At 46.0% G+C, this 18,221-nt stretch overlaps 1 protein-coding gene across 3 annotated transcripts; it reads right to left on the bottom strand.

The window, feature by feature from the left end:
• Positions 1 to 12: 12 nt before the first annotated feature.
• gsk3ba (glycogen synthase kinase 3 beta, genome duplicate a) lies at positions 13 to 18,221 on the bottom strand. Of its 3 annotated transcripts, none has more exons than XM_067259857.1 (11): positions 17,441 to 18,221; positions 13,080 to 13,273; positions 9,312 to 9,395; positions 6,277 to 6,387; positions 5,998 to 6,128; positions 5,750 to 5,856; positions 5,429 to 5,526; positions 5,066 to 5,173; positions 3,685 to 3,871; positions 3,268 to 3,366; positions 13 to 3,046 (listed from the first exon to the last, which is right to left on the bottom strand). In XM_067259857.1, the coding sequence occupies exons 1-11, from the start codon at positions 17,526 to 17,528 to the stop codon at positions 2,979 to 2,981; spliced, it is 1,275 nt and encodes a 424-aa protein (XP_067115958.1). In that variant the 5' UTR covers positions 17,529 to 18,221; the 3' UTR covers positions 13 to 2,978. The 3 variants fall into 3 exon arrangements, 2 of the variants coding, with proteins under 2 accessions (XP_067115958.1, XP_067115966.1); XM_067259865.1 differs by having other exon boundaries at positions 5,078 to 5,173; XR_010879322.1 differs by lacking the exon at positions 13 to 3,046 and having other exon boundaries at positions 3,685 to 3,887; positions 5,078 to 5,173.

The raw sequence follows: 18,221 nt of genomic DNA, 5'->3' as shown, positions 1-18,221 counted from the left end.
GGAGAGATGGGGTTTTGTATCATTTCCAGGCTATCCTACTCTTTATTTAATGCAAATTACAGTACCAGGAAACTATTCCTCAGAGCACGCAGGGCAGGGGGAATATTTACACAGGCGCACATTTAGCATACCTTCACAGATCAAAACAAAAAGGAAACAAAAAAACATCTCAAATGAAATAAAAATGTCAGTCACAAACAGAGGCATTCAAGTAGTAGTATTGTTATACAGGTTGTTTTTGTCCTTTTTTTTTTTTTTTTTTTACTCTTTAAACCCAGATAGCATATTTTTCTGCAACAAGAGTGTGTGCGCTGTAATACAATATGTAGCCCACTATCCTGGCTTGTCTTTTTTGGTGACCTTTGTGGTGTATTTTTTTCTTCATGGTTCACTCCTGAACTGGAGTTGAAGAGGGGGGGGGGGGGGAGTAGCCCAGTGGTTACAGGCTTAGTGGTGGTGTTGGAGAGAGATAAAGAAAGCAACATGTTCATGGATGCCAAAAATTACTGCAAGGAAAGCTATGAGACCAACCCCCCTTTAGGTGCTACTAACCAACCCTCCCATCACAGATGTGTGTGTGTGTGTGTGTGAGGGGAGGGGTAGTGAGGTGAGAGGCAACAGAATAGAGAATGAGACAGGAAGAGAGACAAAGTGAATGACTGATTCTGAGGATGGCTTCATCACAACATCACAGACTGGTTCTGGTACCACCAGAACCAACCCAGAGAAGAACCAGACATGACCTTCACAACTAGGGCCCTGAATGGAGTCTATCTAACCTGCATGTGACCATTTACTGCTTAATATCAGAGCTGGATCAAAAAGGGTGCATTTGATTTAGTCTGCACAAGTACAATTAGGCCAAACCATCAGTCCCAAAAGTGCAAACTTTGGGACATATCAAATGCATCTTGAATATTTCCAAGTGTTTGATGCATGTATTTGACCCCGGCAACGAGTAACACCCTGTGTGCCCCCTCTTCCAACCTGAGACTCTGGTGTGTGTAAGCCAAGATTAAAAACAACTAAAATGAAACACATTCTCTTCAGACTTCTCTTAAAATCAGGTCCATGTCCATATAACTTTTAAGAAAAACAATGTTACATTGACATTATATTTGCAATAAAAATGTTTACATATAAAGATGGGAAAGGTGGAAAGGGAGAGGGGGAAACAAGTCATTCAGTACAATATGGGTGGATGATTGATTGTGTGTGTCTCGGGGGCAGGACTTCCTACAGCACCAAAGAGGGAGTCACGCACAAAGAAGTGATGGTTGGAGGTGGGGGGGGGGGCGTGGGTGGGAGGGAACAAGGTGAAGGTGTATGAAAGCAAAGGCACTCCAAACTATAGATACACTATACATGACTAGTTATTGTTACAATAATACAGTTGTCTTCTACTTTCCTGTACAGGTAAGATTGAACTAGATGGCTAGATAAAGCTTGTAATCATCATCATCATCATCTACAATATCCAATACTAAACATGGTCAGTTTTGCACCTTTTTTTCTTTTTTTTTTCTTCATGTACCCAACCCACCCTCTCCAACCCCATCTTTGTTTTTGCTCATAAACAGTACATGGGTCTGTATACATACATACCTTTAACACAACATGAAAAATAAACAGATACACAAACAAAAACAACAAACAAGTCAGAATTTGGTGAGGAGCATTTAGTCTGTATATACATATTCTGATGTGGTGTTTTTCATATTTTAACATGGTGATTCTTTTCTTAAAGTAGGTCTTGGCAGACTTGAGGAGAGAGCAATAGTAAACATGGTGTCAGCAATCAGGAGAGATCCAGTGCTGATTGGTTGGGAAATTAAGAACTACTGGAATATCTCCAGAAAAGAGACAAGAGACCTATTCAGAGGGAAGACATACAGCGGACATCCTGCAAGGGTCATAGAGAGACTGAGAGGGGGGGGGGTGACACAGAAAGAGAGAGATCTACAGCAGTAGCAGAGATAAAAGAGATAAACCACACTACCTCCTCTGACATTGGCTTTAGACAGCAGCAAATATTGCCACTGGTCCACCACATATTATGTGTGAGCTCACGGCTATGAATTCTGAACCACGGAAGTATAATATACATATCTATATATACTTTTGTACATAAGGAAAAGCAATATATAAACTGTGTTTGTATGTGTGTATGCGCTGTATGTATATACAGCATATATAATACAAGCACACAGATCCAGTGCACTGATATGGCACATATCCATCCACAATTTGCCCAGAAAAAAAAAGAAAAAAAAATATATAGGAAAATAAAACCAGAGTAGAATAAAACCAGGACTAACCATTTAAAACAACCCCAGGCAAAGTTCTGACTAAGTCCAAATCCTCGGCTGAGACAAGACTGCTTCTTTCCACAATTATCAGGACCATCATGCATCTGTCCGTGTGTGTGCGTGAGTGTATGTGAGCGTCATGCCTAGTCAGCAGAGCTGGAGGTCGATGCGGGGGTCAGGGGTGAGGGGTAACCCTAGGTGATCCTACCCATACTCAGGCCATGCACTATAGGAGGAGCCAGGGTAACCCCATGACCAAGGTGCTGGGTTCATGTGGACTGGAGAGGAATAACTCATTTGGAAAGGGGGGTGAGGGGGGGGGGTGAAAGAGTTCGGCTCTAGGACATCTATACAGATTGTCCTTTTAGAAACATTAGCAGGCTAGTACTGTAGTATTGTGTACATAACATTGTACATTAATAATGAGTACAGGAAGCAGCCTCTTCCCTCCCTCCCTCCCCCCCTCCCAGCAGACATACATCATCAGAGGTGAGGGGGGGGGAGGGGGGGTAGCACAGGAGAACAAGGCTCAGTCTGACGGGGATTTGTAGTTCATTGCTTGGTTGGTTGATGTAGTCAGGCTTAGCATGGTGCCCGCACAGCCATTTTGATTTCTACACTGCTGGACACGCCCCCCTGGCCAGAGCAATGGGAGGGGACTAGGGTGGTTCAGGAGGTGGAGTTGGAGGCAGAGGCTGAGGCGGTAGTGGTGGGGCCTCGCTCTGTGCTGTTACCATCTGCAGAGGGAGAGGGGAGAAGACGTCAGGATACTGCACACATGCAAACTCACACCTCACCACACCTCAAAGGGTTAGTGTTGTGAGAACTTTAATGAACAAAGCATATATAGCTAAATAAAAAGGTTTTTACCCTATAGATAGAGGGAGAGAGAGATAAAGACAGAGAGAGTGAGAGAGGGAATATCATAACAAGAAAGAAAAGGCTGAGATGTTCTGACCTGTGGTGGCAGAGGCATTGGTTGGCGTGGAGGCGGCACCCTGACTGCGAGCGTGGGCGGGGATCAGAATGGAGGCCAGGGAGGGATTACTGGACAGCTCTGAGGTAAAGACAAACCGCAACAGATTAGAGCAGATTAAGGCAAGACCAGGTAAGCACATCAAAGCCACCCTCAGGTGAATGAAGGCGATTACTACGCATCATTTGCTCCTGCCACACAGCAGACTGAGACACATCAGATTACACATGGACAACGGACACCTCTGTCTGGCACATAGGTCAGAAACAGGTCCTACGGATGACTGAGAGAACGAAAGGAGGGAAAATACAGAGAGAGAGAGAGCAGGGAGAGAGACAGATCCTCGAGCGTGAGGAAGAGATGGACATAGTAGTGAGCATGAGTGAAGCAGCTTTGTACCCTGGGTGGTGAAGTTGAAGAGGGAGGGTTTCTCTCTCCCGTTGGGCAGTTTGATGCTCGGGTCCCTCAGCTCATCGAAGAACGAGTGGGCGCAGGCCTCCAGGGGAGTGAGGCGAGCCGTGGGCGTGTACTCTAGCAGACGAGAACACAGCGCGATAGCCTCGGGGGGCGTGCGTGGTCGGAACACCTGGCAGTAAATCGCACTGAGTCACGTGGGGGGGGTACAAGAACCAGCTAGCCAATCAACGATTATATTGCAATAAGGGTGAAAGAAGCCACATGCTTCAGCCTCTGATTGGTTCAAATGGAGATGCTAATGTTTTGCATGTATTGAGGCCAGTGGAAGTGTGCATGCTATGTAGCTGGGTAAGTTAAAGAAACAGTTCACCCCAAAATTAAAAAAATCTTATTCACTTTCTTACTCATTTTCCTTTCTAGACGCACGATTCCTTCTATGCATTGATACGGTTGGATGATGCAGTTAGACAGAAATAGTTCCAACATGAAACTGCTCACCCCAAGGTCTGTGGATTATTATCTTGAGTAAACAGCTCAAGAATTCTGGAAATTCTTTGCTATTTATTTTAATTGGCGGTTTGAGTGCTACAAGACTTGCCCAATCTAGTTCCATTATTATTATTAACATTATTATTATATTTGAGAGATGGCAGACATCTCAACGGCCAATATCTCCAAAAACTCACCAAGTCACTTCAAAACTATCCAGATCATTAAATAGCACTACAAGGTAGAGGAAACATTTTTTTTTTTATTCTGGAGCAAACTGTCCCTTTGACTATGAATGATTACTAGTCAGAATAGGTCATCTATCTTCCATTTTATATGATCTCAGGCAGGCTTATTTTGGGAGGATAATTCAATCCGCAGTATGTGTCTGGCTCTACCAACCCTACTGCAGGGTCGGTTGAGCAGAGATGCATTACTTGGCAAACCGAATGCCTGAGTGGCTGTAGTTGCATGCATCCACCACTAGAGGGAAGCTGAGGTAATACAACAAGGCATTCTCATTGGCTAGAGACGATATCCAATGGTTTTGCATTTGGAGAGGGGTCAGGAAGCTACAGACAGTGCTCCTTGGGCCTCCTCTTTCCCTGTATGGATTCTCTGAAAGTTCATACCTAACTATCCCTAGGTGAAAACATATAATTTACAAATTCGATACATATCAGACACATCGCTGGGTTAGGGTAACGATAAACTTGACCCAGACACTGACGATGATGATGGGGATGACTGAGGATCATTATGGTAGTGACTAATAGGCATGCATGTACGCGTGTGTGATACACTAGACAGGTGGATGGAGCGAAGGGTGGGTATGCTGGGGGAGGGGTGAAGAGTAGTAAAAGTGTTCCTGTACCTGTTGACTCACCTTAGTCCAAGGGTGTGCCTTAATCTGGGGGAATTTGAACTCGGTATAGTTAGGGTTCATCTCCCTGATCTGCTCTCTGGTGGGAGTTCCTAGAACCTGAAGAGGAGGAGAGGAAGGGGTGGGGACCAAAACAGTAGAGAGTCAATGAAAGGATTAAAAGGTAAAAAAAGAAGGAAAGCATCGAGGAGTGAAGAGAACAAGGAGGTCAACGGGGAAGGAACAAGAGAGGTGGATATCGAAATACAGAACAAAAACGAAAGAAAAGAGGCATTCTATGTAATTGCTAGAGATAAATAAATACATAAATACATATACTGTATATTCTGTGCAACAAACACACATATTTTATACCTTTATAATCTCAACCAACTGATCCACTCCACTGTCACCAGGGAAGATTGGTTGCCCTAGCAAGAGCTCTGCTAGTACACAGCCGGCAGACCACACATCTGAAGAAGTGGCAGGAGCATAGACAGGAAGAGGAAATCAGCACATCAAAAGGGCAGGGTATCAACAAGAGACGTAGCGAAAAGCTACTGTGCTACTCACAGTAGCTCACTAAACGCCTCATTAGCACCAAAAGCAATTTCTGAAAGATGAGCTACGAATGAGTTACAGATGTTCCTCATTTAACCGAAGAGCAGCAACAGTCCTTCATTATAATGAGGTTACCTATACTGGACGTATAGTCAGTGGCTCCAAAGATGAGTTCTGGAGCTCTGTAGTAGCGGGAACAGATGTAGGAGACATTGGGCTCTCCGCGAACCAGCTGCTTGGCGCTGTTGTACACACACACACACACACACACACACACACAGTGCAGTCAGTAACAAACTTGTTTTTATCATAGACATAATCTACCTCATGATCTTTTGAATTCTTCTCAATCTTCATCATCCTAATCATCCAGCCCGTCTCACCTGCCAAAGTCACAGAGTTTGAGGACGGCAGTCTCTGGGTCCAGCAGTAAGTTCTGAGGCTTGATGTCCCGATGGCAGATCCCAAATGAGTGGATGTAGGCCAGGCTACGGAACAACTGGTACATGTACAGCTACACGCACACACACAGAGAGAGAAAAAATGACCTGTGGTCTTAATCACAAGACACACCACAATCTCAAGACACACCACAATCTTAAAACAATCCCACAACCCTCAGTTCTCTCCATCACCCCCCCAACCCCCACAGTGTTGCCTACCTTGACGAACACCATAGGCAGAGTTTGCTTGGCTCGGCTGTAGTGCCGGGCCACTCTGTAGACAGTCTCAGGGACATAGTCCAGGACCAGGTTAAGATAAACCTCATCCTTCTGTAGGGGAGAGAGGAGGTTAGATGCAAGGCACACACATACAGTCCCGGCCTTACAGACCCGAGACAAACAGCCCATTGTTTTGGTGTTATTAGTGACAGATCAGTATGGCATGCAGTCACTCAAAAAGAATCTGTCCATCTGCCTCATCTTCACCGCATCATACATTTCCACTATAGTGTGCTCTGACACACGTTGCCACGGTGATGTAAGAGCAACAGCCTGTTTGCATGATGATGTCACCATGGCTGCTAACTGCAGACCATTGTGTAGTGTTTCCCCTCAAGACAGGAAATGCATCATTGGTTTTAGCGATCATACAGTCGCAGACAGTGAGGTCATTTCCTTCTTAATGTATTCTGGGCCTTGGTGACGCAAAGAATATTCACAAAATATTCAACAAACTTGTATTCACCCTTGGCACATCCCTCACAGGGGTGGAGGTCACACAAATGAGACACGTTTCTCCTCTCCATTCATCCACCTCCTCCTCTCCAACTCTACACACACAACGTTCATCTCATCTGTAGGAATGTGAGCTAGCATAGTAGTTTGTGGCAATGTGAACTCATGGTAGTGGTTTCAAGTGATGTGAGCTAGCATCGTAGTAGCTACTTGGTGATATGATCCACAAGGATGATTAAAGGCTACCCTCAGTATGGTAGCACACACACACATGCATTTTCCCTCTCTGTCTGACATCTGACAGCCGGTAGTGTCTCCTGATGCGTGTTCCACATGGATAACATTATGATCCGAACGGTGGGGGAGACTCCTATACTTTCTACTACTGTAGCTCCAAGGCTATATTTAGCCTAGCAACAGCAATGACTCACTTCCTGCCTGTCTAGAGAGGCACTTCCTCAGCTCAGTCCCAGCTGGTTGCCCAGGCAGAGGCCTGATTGCCTTCTAACCGCCTCCCAGCCGAATCCTAATCGACTAACACACCATTCGCGCCTACGTGAGCAACTACCGAGGCACTATGCTCTTCATGTGTGAGTACTCCAGCTTAACTGTGAAGTGTACACAGTGTGCCCTGTCAGATTAAGTGTGTGTGTCTGTGATGTATTTAACTACTAGAAGTGGCGTGTGTGGATGTGTTGGTTTGCATACGTGTTGTGTCTTGCGGAGAAGTGAGTTGTGCGTTTCTGGCTGGCCCTCTGGGTCCAATGGTGCACTCCAATTCTGCAAGTTACTAGCTAAGTCACCACTTAACGTAATACACACAAACACACCACTCGACATAATCTGGACATAGCGTATAATGTGTAGATGTTTGTGTATGAATGCATACATGTCAGTATGTGTGTACATGATACATGATATGTGATACATGATATATAATGGGAGTCAGGTGGCTGAGCGGTTAGGGAATCGGGCTAGTAATCTGAAGGTTGCCAGTTCGATTCCGGGCTGCGTCAAATGACGTTGTGTCCTTGGGCAAGGCACTTCACCCTACTTGCCTCGGGGGAATGTCCCTGTATTTACTGTAAGTCGCTCTGGATAAGAGCGTCTGCTAAATGACTAAATGTAAATGTAAAATGTAATATACACACACACACAGTACTTATACAGTACTTATTATCTGTGTCTCTTACATGCACTTGCACACCCACACACACACACATTCTTTCTGTATGTCGCACATACATACTGGTTATAGAGCACACCTCTGTGTGTAAAGCATGCTGCCATGGTTCATTGTCACAGCCATGTAAAGGTCACTGGCAGGGCCCCGTGCTACAGACTGGTACTACTCCCTCTGCCCTCAGGCTGGCACTGACTCTCTCAAGGCTGCCAACTGCACACGAGGCATGGCTTAGACAAGGGGCCTTACAATCACTGATAGTGTGTCCAAGGCTTTAGGGAGTGCGTGTGCTTGTGTGCGTCTCAGTAGCACTCTATTTGATCTGCGTTGTGTAAGTGGGTAAAGAGTGAGCAGAACTCCTGGGCAGTCCAGATTCCAGTGATTACATAAGCTCTAGCACTAGCAGTCAACAGGGCTAACATCGTAGCGCTTAGCATGCAAAACGGTGCAGATTTTAGTGTGAAAAGTCTAACTTTGCTAACACTGCTAGCGATACTAAACACAACACGTTACCAACTACTTCCACGCACTTCCTGACCAGTAGGCTCTTTAGCTGCCCCATTCTGCCAGATGTACATAGACACAAGCCAAGGCTTTCACACACAACCACCCCCCACCCACTCAGTCTGCCATCCAGAGATGTAATGGCCATACAAATCACACCATGCCAGGCTCCACAATTGGACTGGGTAGGGGAGTGGACAGAAAGAGGGAGGGGATAAGGACTGGGGGCGGGTAAGGAAGAGAGTTACCATGGGAACAAGGACAGAAGGGGAAAGAAGAATGAGAGCGTGTGGAGGGGGGGGGGGCACGGAAGGAGTGAGAGGGAGGGACAGAGGGTGAAGCATGCCTGTAACTCGAACTCATTCTCTGGTGTCCCTACTGGGCTACTACGCTGAGCACGCTAGCGCACTGACTAAAAGTCAGCGAGCAGCACGTGGTGGTGGTGGTGAGGTGGGGGGCTCAGAAATGACGGTCACATCTAAAATTAGCAGGTGCCCTTTGGTTGGGGCAACCCCCCATCCTCAATCTCCCCATCCGGTCACCCCTGCTCTAGTCTGCCATTCCTGGGACTGTGTTTGTGTGTGCGTGTGTGTTGGGGAGATTTTCATTACTGCCGAGTCATGGACCTGACGCCATGTGTATGAGTGTTTGTTGGATATAAAGCTTGTTTTCTGATGTTCAGCGTTAAACATGGTTTTAACCCTTCATATATAACAAACCCATTCTTCAAGACCAAATGATGCTGGTCCTGAATTTAAACAGACAGACAGAGACACATACAGCCACAGACACAGACAGACAGACAGACAAAGGAACAGTATGGTGGACACACCTTGTCTCCACTAGAGTAGAAGAAGTAGCGCAGTCGAACGATGTTGCAGTGGTCCAACTTCCTCATAATCTGGAGCTCACGGTTCTGAGAGAAAAAGAGAGAGAGAGAGAAGCAGGAGGGAGAGAATGAGGGAGAGACAGAGAGACCAAGAAGGAAATAAATTAGCATAGGAGCTTGTACAGTTTAAAGGGTGACTCAAAGAGCATCTCTGTGGCAAGATTCTTATAGTAGACAAAGAGCAGAAGTCAAAGAACTGTGTCTGGACAGTTTCAAGGCGTACAACCCACACACACACACACAATGGATATTTTAAGTGTATGAATATGAAAATAAATGTCTCCAGCACTATGAGTTTGCGTGTGTGTATGTATCTGTGTCAGTTAGTGTAATGTAGTGTTGTATAGTGTGGGCATACTTAATATTCCTCGGAAGGACAGGAATTCCAATATTAGATACATCTAGAACTGCTTCGTTACACCAGCTCTCCTTGTCCCTCTGTCTTCCCACAAGACCCTCAACCCTTCTCATGCCCTAACCCAACACTGGTTCTGTTGGGAGTGATTATGTAACGTTCTGAACACACAAGCCGCCCAAAGCAGTCTCAGTCATTTGCCGCCAATACAACGGTGTCACAGACGCAGAATGAGAAAACTGTTCCACTGTGAGGACTAGAGTTAGTGTAACACCAGGAACCTGGCTAGATCATGCAGAGAGAAAAAGATGAGAGAGAGAGAGAGAGAGAGAGAGAGAGAGAGAGAGAGAGAGAGAGAGAGAGAGAGAGAGAGAGAGAGAGAGAGAGAGAGAGAGAGAGAGAGAGAGAGAGAGAGAGAGAGAGAGAGAGAGAGAGAGAGAGAGAGAGAGAGAGAGAGAGAGAGAGAGAGAGAGAGAGAGAGAGAGAGAGAGAGAGAGAGAGAGAGAGAGAGAGAGAGAGAGAGAGAGAGAGAGAGGCAGGAAGAAAGAAAGAGTGCACAAGGGGGCTTCATGGCCAACTAGGAATCAGAACTGAAAGTACATCGCTTCATTAGCGTTTAATCCCTTTGATGAAAACATTCGTACAATGCCTGTCCACGGAGAGACGTCATCATCCTGCCAGAAGCAGAGTCAGGTTACGGCGAGCTTACTGACCCCGAGCACACACACACAGTAAAGCATACACGCGCTGTTCACACACAAACACACATACAAACATTCAATCACACTTCCTCATATTCCTCAATCCTTAGTCAACCTCCATCTTCTTCTGCCCCTCAACATCCTGTCACTCCACCCACCCACGCACACCCAACCCTCCCCTCCATTATCCCATACCAGTGACATCATCCTCCTCTGGTTTGGTTTCCTGGTCACCTGACCAGCATGCAGTGTGGTACACGGTATGGCCTGGAAAGGCCAAGCCCTCTATTACCCAGGATGGATGAGATAGAGAGGGTGTGTAAAATACCCTTTTAAGCCAGCAGCGGAAGAAGTCACAGGGCCGAATCGACATAAAAGGGAGTGCCGGCATGGTGGGGCTACACAAGCTGGATGCCGATGTCACACCTCTGATTCCGGAACGCCGGCATGTTATCTAAAAGCACACACGAGGCGGCATCATGCCGCCTTTGTTTGATTTAGCGGAAACACGCTACAACGGCACGAAGGCGGGACTTCTTTACGGCAGTAATGGGGGATCTCTGTTTAAAAAGGGGGCTAAAGAGAGGAATCGAGCGCGGGACGGAGAATGAGGCAGAAAGAGATGGAACAGAGGAAGAGGAAACAAAGTCAAAAGTTATAGTGCTGCTGCCATATGGAGAAGACAAGACGGCATGCAGTCATATCTGCTGACCTGGCATTCTGCACGCGTCAGCATTCTTAATATAAGCATCTTTAGCAGCAGTCTTTAGATCACCAGCCTGCCTCTCTCAATACGTAAACCACACCGTTACATTCTTATTGATTACAGAGGTGTGTCTCAGAATGATAGAGCAAACTTGGGTCTAAACTATGTGGAGATGTAGGCACATGTGATCATATCCTATGCCTAGTCACATGTCATTTCACTAGTGTACACCTGTTTATGTGCCTATTAACTACCTATGTGTATTGTGTGTATGTGTCTACCGGTATGTATGCACTTGAAAGTTACTAACAGATACAATAATCTAACATAACTAAAATGTGTGTGTGTGTGTACAGTGTTTGAAGACATCCAGGCTTGGGGCCTACTTCACAAGTGAGGCCAACAACAGAGTGAGAGAAGAACAGAAAAGGGCGACCGAGGAGGGAAATAGAACACAGGTGTATGTTTGTATGTGAACACTTTGTAAGCAAGGTATGTGGCAGTCATGTGAGGAGACTCAGCCCTCGCTCGGTTCATTCTTTGTAACAGCCCGTACAGGGAATGAGAGAGATGTAAAGAGCGAGAAGGAGGGAGAAAACAAGAGAGAGAGAAGAAGGGAGGGGTGTTAGGTATAAGAGAAAGCAGCAGCTAATGAGGGAACACTGGACACTGGACACAAGTGTGAGAAAAATGCCTGTGGCGAACTGTCTGCTCTGCTGTCGTGTCAACAAGCAAAGTAACCAAACTACCTCCTGAGGCTGCTGTAGCAGGCTAGTTCAGAGTCTTCTAGCTAAGCAGCTACAGCGGCTACATCCTGCTAGCCTGGTGTTTCCTATAGTACAGTGGTTAGGGTTGCTACAGCTTGGAAGCTACTGCTGCTAGCGCGACCCCCTGATGCTGTTATATAATGACAGTTGCTAGTTAACTTTACCTAGTTCCAGGACAGTGGCATTGAAGCCTGAGGTTGACGAAAATAGATGTTTGACATCTAACCTCGAGACCACAGAAGATATCCAGAGATCCAGGAGCTTTATTTAGGCAAGCGAGGCTATGCGAGAAATGAAGATGTCAATGGCAGCAACCCTGAACATGAAACATCGTATTTTCCGGGTTTCAGCTTCTAGAGGAAGTGTGAAAGTGTGCCTGTAGGGGAAGGGCTCTAATTACCCCTGGACCCAACACACAATGTCATATGCATGACTACATTTACATTTAGTCATTTAGCAGACGCTCTTATCCAGAGCGACTTACAGTAAGTACAGGGACATTCCCCCGAGGCAAGTAGGGTGAAGTGCCTTGCCCAAGGACACAACGTCAGTTGGCATGACCGGGAATCGAACTGGCAACCTTCGGATTACTAGCCCGATTCCCTCACAACTCAGCCACCTAACTCCCTACTGACTCCCTATGACTAGGATTAGAAGAGATGCCACCAACCAAACATGTTTGCTCTCTTTCTTTCTCTTGCACTGACTGACTGACAGCTCCCCTCTTACCATCGACACAATGCATATTAGATCTGGCTGATTCTCCGACTATTTGTGTCGATTCAGAAGGCAACAGCATTATTTGTCTTCACATTCATTTCCCTTTCACACAGGCACAATGGAAGGTGTGATGGCATGTGTGCATTTGTTTGAGAGAATTCTGCTTAACAACGATATACTCCTGATGATTATGTAGTAGCACTACTACTACAAGATCTCAGGTATTACCGATCATCATGTTCATGATAGGAGATCAAACACCTAGCAGCGGTGTATCCCACCTGAACCGACACTTCACAGTCTCTATACTTGTGTATAGAGACTTGTGTCTGAACATGTTTAGCAGTATCAGTGTCAACATGAGTGTCAGTGCACTTAAAATACTAATTATAGTATGTATTGTACATATACACATTGTATATGTCCGTGTGTGTGTGTGTGTATGCCTTGTTTCTCTCTCACCTTGAACCTCTTGTCCTGCAGCACCTTCTTGATGGCGACCAGCTCTCCAGAGTCACACAGCTTGGCCTGGTAGACCACCCCGAAGGAGCCATTCCCAATCACCTTGGTGTCAGTGTAGCTGACCTCCTGGGGCCGGTCCGGACCCTGGCCAGGGGTCGCCACCACAGTGGTCACCTTGCTGCCATCTTTATCTCCTGGGGGGGAGACAGAGAAAGGGAGGAGGTAAGTCTAAAAGGTAGTCTTTGAAAACTCCGGAAATGACCCATCAGTGAAACAGCCAAAGCTAGTAGTGTATGACATCACCATTTGACTCATGCTGAATCAGCCACAGATTGTTGTATCATAAGATATCATTTGTGATTAAAAGAAAGTCAAAACTAACTTATAACGTGACCCACATTCACAGGACCAGGGAGATCATTATGAACCTTTTTCCTTTCTAAAATCAAAAGGATGGAAGTTTTTTTCAAAAGGATATTATTTGGCAACCTGCTTTTGTTTAAGTGAGTTTTTAACTTAAGTGTGAAATTGTGAGTATCATAAGGTCAAAGTCTGTGTTAGGTCCTTGTTAAAGGATAACCAGATGATCATGTGTGGTGCATGCTAATAGCCCGGAAGTCTGTGTGTGTTTCTGTGTGGGGTCAGTTTAACAGAGAAACTCTCATCAATCACATCTGTCTTATACAGTACAGGGCAAAAGACACAAATAATGGATCCTATAAAGTAAAGCAATGATGGTTTACGAAATCATTAAATGAAAAGACTAAACAACAATGTTCAACTTTGCACTTTTATACTGCCGCACAAATACAGAAAACAAAAAAATATATATTTAAGAAAATATGAATGTAAAACATCTTGGGTGACTTTTGCATAGTACTGTACATCACCTGCGGAAAAACCCAAACTTCATCGTCATCCTCCATATCTCTCTCCCCATTCATCAACTGTCCCTCTATCCCATCTCCATCTCTTCCTCTCTACTCTCTCTCTGTCAATCTCTCCCCCTAACCTCAAGTCTTTAACCGGGTAAGCAGATTTTCCAGCAGGGGTATTGATCTTAGCACAAAATGTCTGAGTGTGTTTGTACCTTTTGGTACACACACATGCACGAGGACCAGTGTGCGAGACACACACACACACACTCAAGCGTTTGGTGTTCAAGTGTCTTGAGTGACCCAGTTGCTCAGATGTGATTATGTGGAGAGAGAGAGAGAGGTTCCATGTTCACACACAGCAGGATCCCATCCAGGAAAGGGGAGAGGAAGTGAGATTCTTTGTAACAGTGACCAAAATAGGATATAGGGAGGTGGAGAGAGAAAGAGAGGAGGGTGGTGGGGGGCTGAGGAGAGTAAAGGAAGAAATCTTCTGCCCAAATACTCCACCAGGACTGAGATGTTGATGCCTCTGCACTGTCTCAGACTGTGAGAAACAGACAGAACAGACTACTAGAAGGATGTGATGACACACTCACATACACACTCCATAATGACCATGTACCGGCTAACAAACACACAACCACACCATTCTGAGAGTGAGTCCCCCCTAGCCACAGGGACTGTGTCAGGTCACATGGTTGGGCTCTCCATCAGCAACCTACGACACCACCTTTCTGGGCATACTGATACTGATGTCAAAACCATCACTTTCTCTCTCACACACACACACACACACACACACACACACACACACACCACACACACACACACACACACACACACACACACACACACACACACGCAAACAGACCCAGGTACTCTCCAACCCCCTCTCTACCACAGTTCCAATCACCGTAGCAGGAAACGACAGTCTGCACAGAGCATGACACTGAGGCACACGGTGGCATTGGGGATGCCTGCGTGGAACAGAGTGCAGTATCTTTGGATGGTAGACATCTTAATTGCAATATAGTAGTAGTAGGTTTTTATTTGTCGTTCTAAAACAAATGTGGACTAAAACGACAAGAAAACTACAGACACACACTTAACTACAGCAGACTGTTCCTGTACTCAGAGACAGGACAGCAATGCTATATTACTGGAACATTCAGTCCCAGGGAGAAATAGAGACAGCGATAAAGATATAAATATAGATAATATCGAGAGGGAGAAAGTATGTACAGTTAGGTCGTTAACCACCAGCTGGCTGTATAAAGCCCCATAACACATATGTAGCTTTCTGAGGTTCGAAAGAGGGAAGCCTACCAGCCCTATTTCAGATCCAGAGCAGAGGAAGGTGCTGTCCTGGTGACTCTGGGAAATACCTCAGCTACTGTTTCATGTAGTGACAGCCAGGCACAGGAACAGCTGATACCCTGTCTGACAGACACTCCATCCTCCCTCCTTTATCTCTCTCTCTTTCTCCGTTTGTCTGTGTCTTTTAAAGCCTTGAAGAAGCATCTCCCTGTCTCTGTCTGGGCCGTTCTTCAGGTTGTTGTCTTATCTCTCTCTCTCTCTGTATCAAACAGCCCGTTTAATTTGATCATTTGTTCTCCTCTGCATGGAGAAGGAAAGAAAGAGAGCGGGAGCTTTGAAATGCTAAACAAGCTGCTCATTGTTCTTGCCCAGCTGCCACATCCCAAAACAAAACCAGGAGTGTGTGTGTGTGTGTGTGTGTGAGAGAGAGAGAGATGGGGGGCAGTGCTCAAGGATAACACACTTTGGCGATAGCTGCTACAGCTCATCAGCCAAGTAAGTCACACACACACTGGTGCACGCGTGTGTGTGTGTGGGGGGGGGGGGGGTTGGGGAGAAATAGATAGAGGTGGAAACTCACCCAGAAACAGGTACCTGGTGGAGACTACAGGCCTGTTGGCAGGGTAGTGGTAGTGCTGGGTCTTTAGCCTCACCCAGCCATGTCCAGCTTCCCCCAGAAACCATTTAGCTTCCAGCTAACCAGCCTTCCCCCCGACCGGTCTGTATTACCCCCCGTGCCTCAACCAGCTTCCTGTCCCCAACATCCCCTGGGTAAATGCCTCTCAAGTATACCCCACCTTTCCACCAAACCCCTGCATCTCTGCCTCCAGTTCTTTCACCTCCCTCCCCAACCTCCTCTGGCCTCAAACCTCCTGTGTGTCCAAGTCCACTCCCACCACCTTAAAGCACTCCATCATGCAACAACCCTAGCCTCCACTGCCAACCTTTCATTTTCTAGCCTCGCCCCACTAACACACATCAGTATTTATAACCCAGAGAGAGATGGGGGGGGGGGGGGGGGTGTCTGCTGCAAAACTCATTAAGCTAAACGCAGACCTCTGCCATTCCATACTGCCATTCCAAATTCTCCCTCCTTATACACACCCACGCATACCCCCAAACATGCACATTGTCCATTTCAGGTTCAGAGACAAGGACACATGCATTGTCAAATATAATCTATTGTCATTACTAAAGGGCCCCATTTTTCTCTCACTCGCACACACACACATTACATACACACACACACAGATCGAAGGCCCCCACTAATGGTTTGTGAAGTCCTGGGTGCATTCAACTTGCCGCAGCAGGCATGCTGCTCTCTTAACAGTGAAGAGTAGGTGTGTCCTTCTTTCTGCAGGTGTGCATGTAATTTCTACCTAAATGTTCTTGAACAGGTTAGAAATAACTGTTTAATCTCCCCAAACAATCACTCATTTTAAATATTTCTGCATAAGATCACAACTGACAGTCTGCCTCTTAAAACCCCCACACCCCTCAAGACCCAATGTGTTCTGATCACTACATCTCAAGATGTCTAGTCTCAAGGCTACAGTGTGACAGTGCCAAAATGTTGACGACCTGGGCTTGACACACTGTAATATACTCTTTCCAGTTTCGTGACGTTTTTGTACCAAACAGTTCAGCTTCCAGGATATCTAGCCTAATAGCCATCTTATCTCCAACCAAACGGTCCCTGAGTCACGTTCAAGTCATGGGCGCACCTTCAGTTTGACAGTTGCGTAAGGTAGCCATTCCTGTCTGTATCTACAACACTTAAAAGTCTAGAAATGTGGCCATAAGCTTGTGATTAATGTGAAAACGTTAACGCTGCTAACGTAAATCAGCAGTAACGATTTCCACTATCACCACGATGTGTAATTGGGTCGGTGCCATCCCTGGCTCAGGCGCGGCCTTCTACCGCTGGCCATCGACCAACCCTGCCGCGCACGTCACGGAGCAGCGGTCCCTCCCCCCAAAACTGCCAACGAATCTCAGTCGGTGACACAGAATGAGAAGCCCGTGCTGCTAGAACTGTTGAACCGTGGCAAAGATTCAACGATGGTTAATAAGAAGACCAATTAGTTGGTTACGAGATGAGGTTTGCATCTTGAGTTCATGAGGCCGTGAGGTTTTAGATCATTCAGAAAAGGTAGAACTACTTACTGCTGACTTTCATGCTGCCGAAAGCCGAGGGCTGCGGCACTGGTTTGCAGCTCTCCGCGAAAGAGGTGGTTCTAGGCCGACCCGACATGGTACAATGTTGAAAATCCTTTTGACTACCAGACTAATTTGCTTAGGGGTTATACTATATCTTCCAATCCTTCAGTCGGTTGATTGAGTATTGTTCGCAATAGGATTAAACTCCCCCTTAGACAATGTTCCTTCTCAAACGTTGTTTTACCCAAATAAACTCCGGTTCTAGTCCACAACTGACGCTCAAAGCATAAGTTCTTCCTTTTAAATCTTGTTTTTCTTCTCTTGGTAGGCCTTCTGAGACACGTCTTCGACTAAAATAGTCATGGATCTGGCCTCTCCCTGTGCCCCCCTTATAAAACCACAGGTAATGTATTTCCCTAATATGAATAACGTTTAAGACAAATTCTCACAAGTGGAACAATCTTAATCAATTGTATCTAATCAATCCCCTGGATGAATATTATATATTCCTATCGTTTCGAGACCATGCAGTTCCTTCTCATATCCCGATATGGAGACTCAATGATCCGACTGCCATGGCGGCTCCCTCGCTCTTTACCGACTATTCAATCGGAAAATCTGCCAGTGTTCAACCTTTGCGCGAACTGTTTCCACTGCTTTACGATTGTTCTAATTCCTCACTCGCCACAGTCCAAATTAGGTCCCCGTAGTTTCCGGGATGCAAGGCCGCTATGTGCACTCCCAAAATGATGGTCTTCCGTGGGGCCCGATGGTGCTGAAATTCTCT

The sequence above is a fragment of the Osmerus mordax genome, chromosome 2 (assembly GCF_038355195.1).
Source record: "Osmerus mordax isolate fOsmMor3 chromosome 2, fOsmMor3.pri, whole genome shotgun sequence".
NCBI classification, from domain to species: Eukaryota; Metazoa; Chordata; class Actinopteri; order Osmeriformes; family Osmeridae; genus Osmerus; species Osmerus mordax.
The sequence above is the reverse complement of the archived record's forward strand: the minus strand, read 5'-3'. Positions and strand labels throughout refer to the sequence as shown.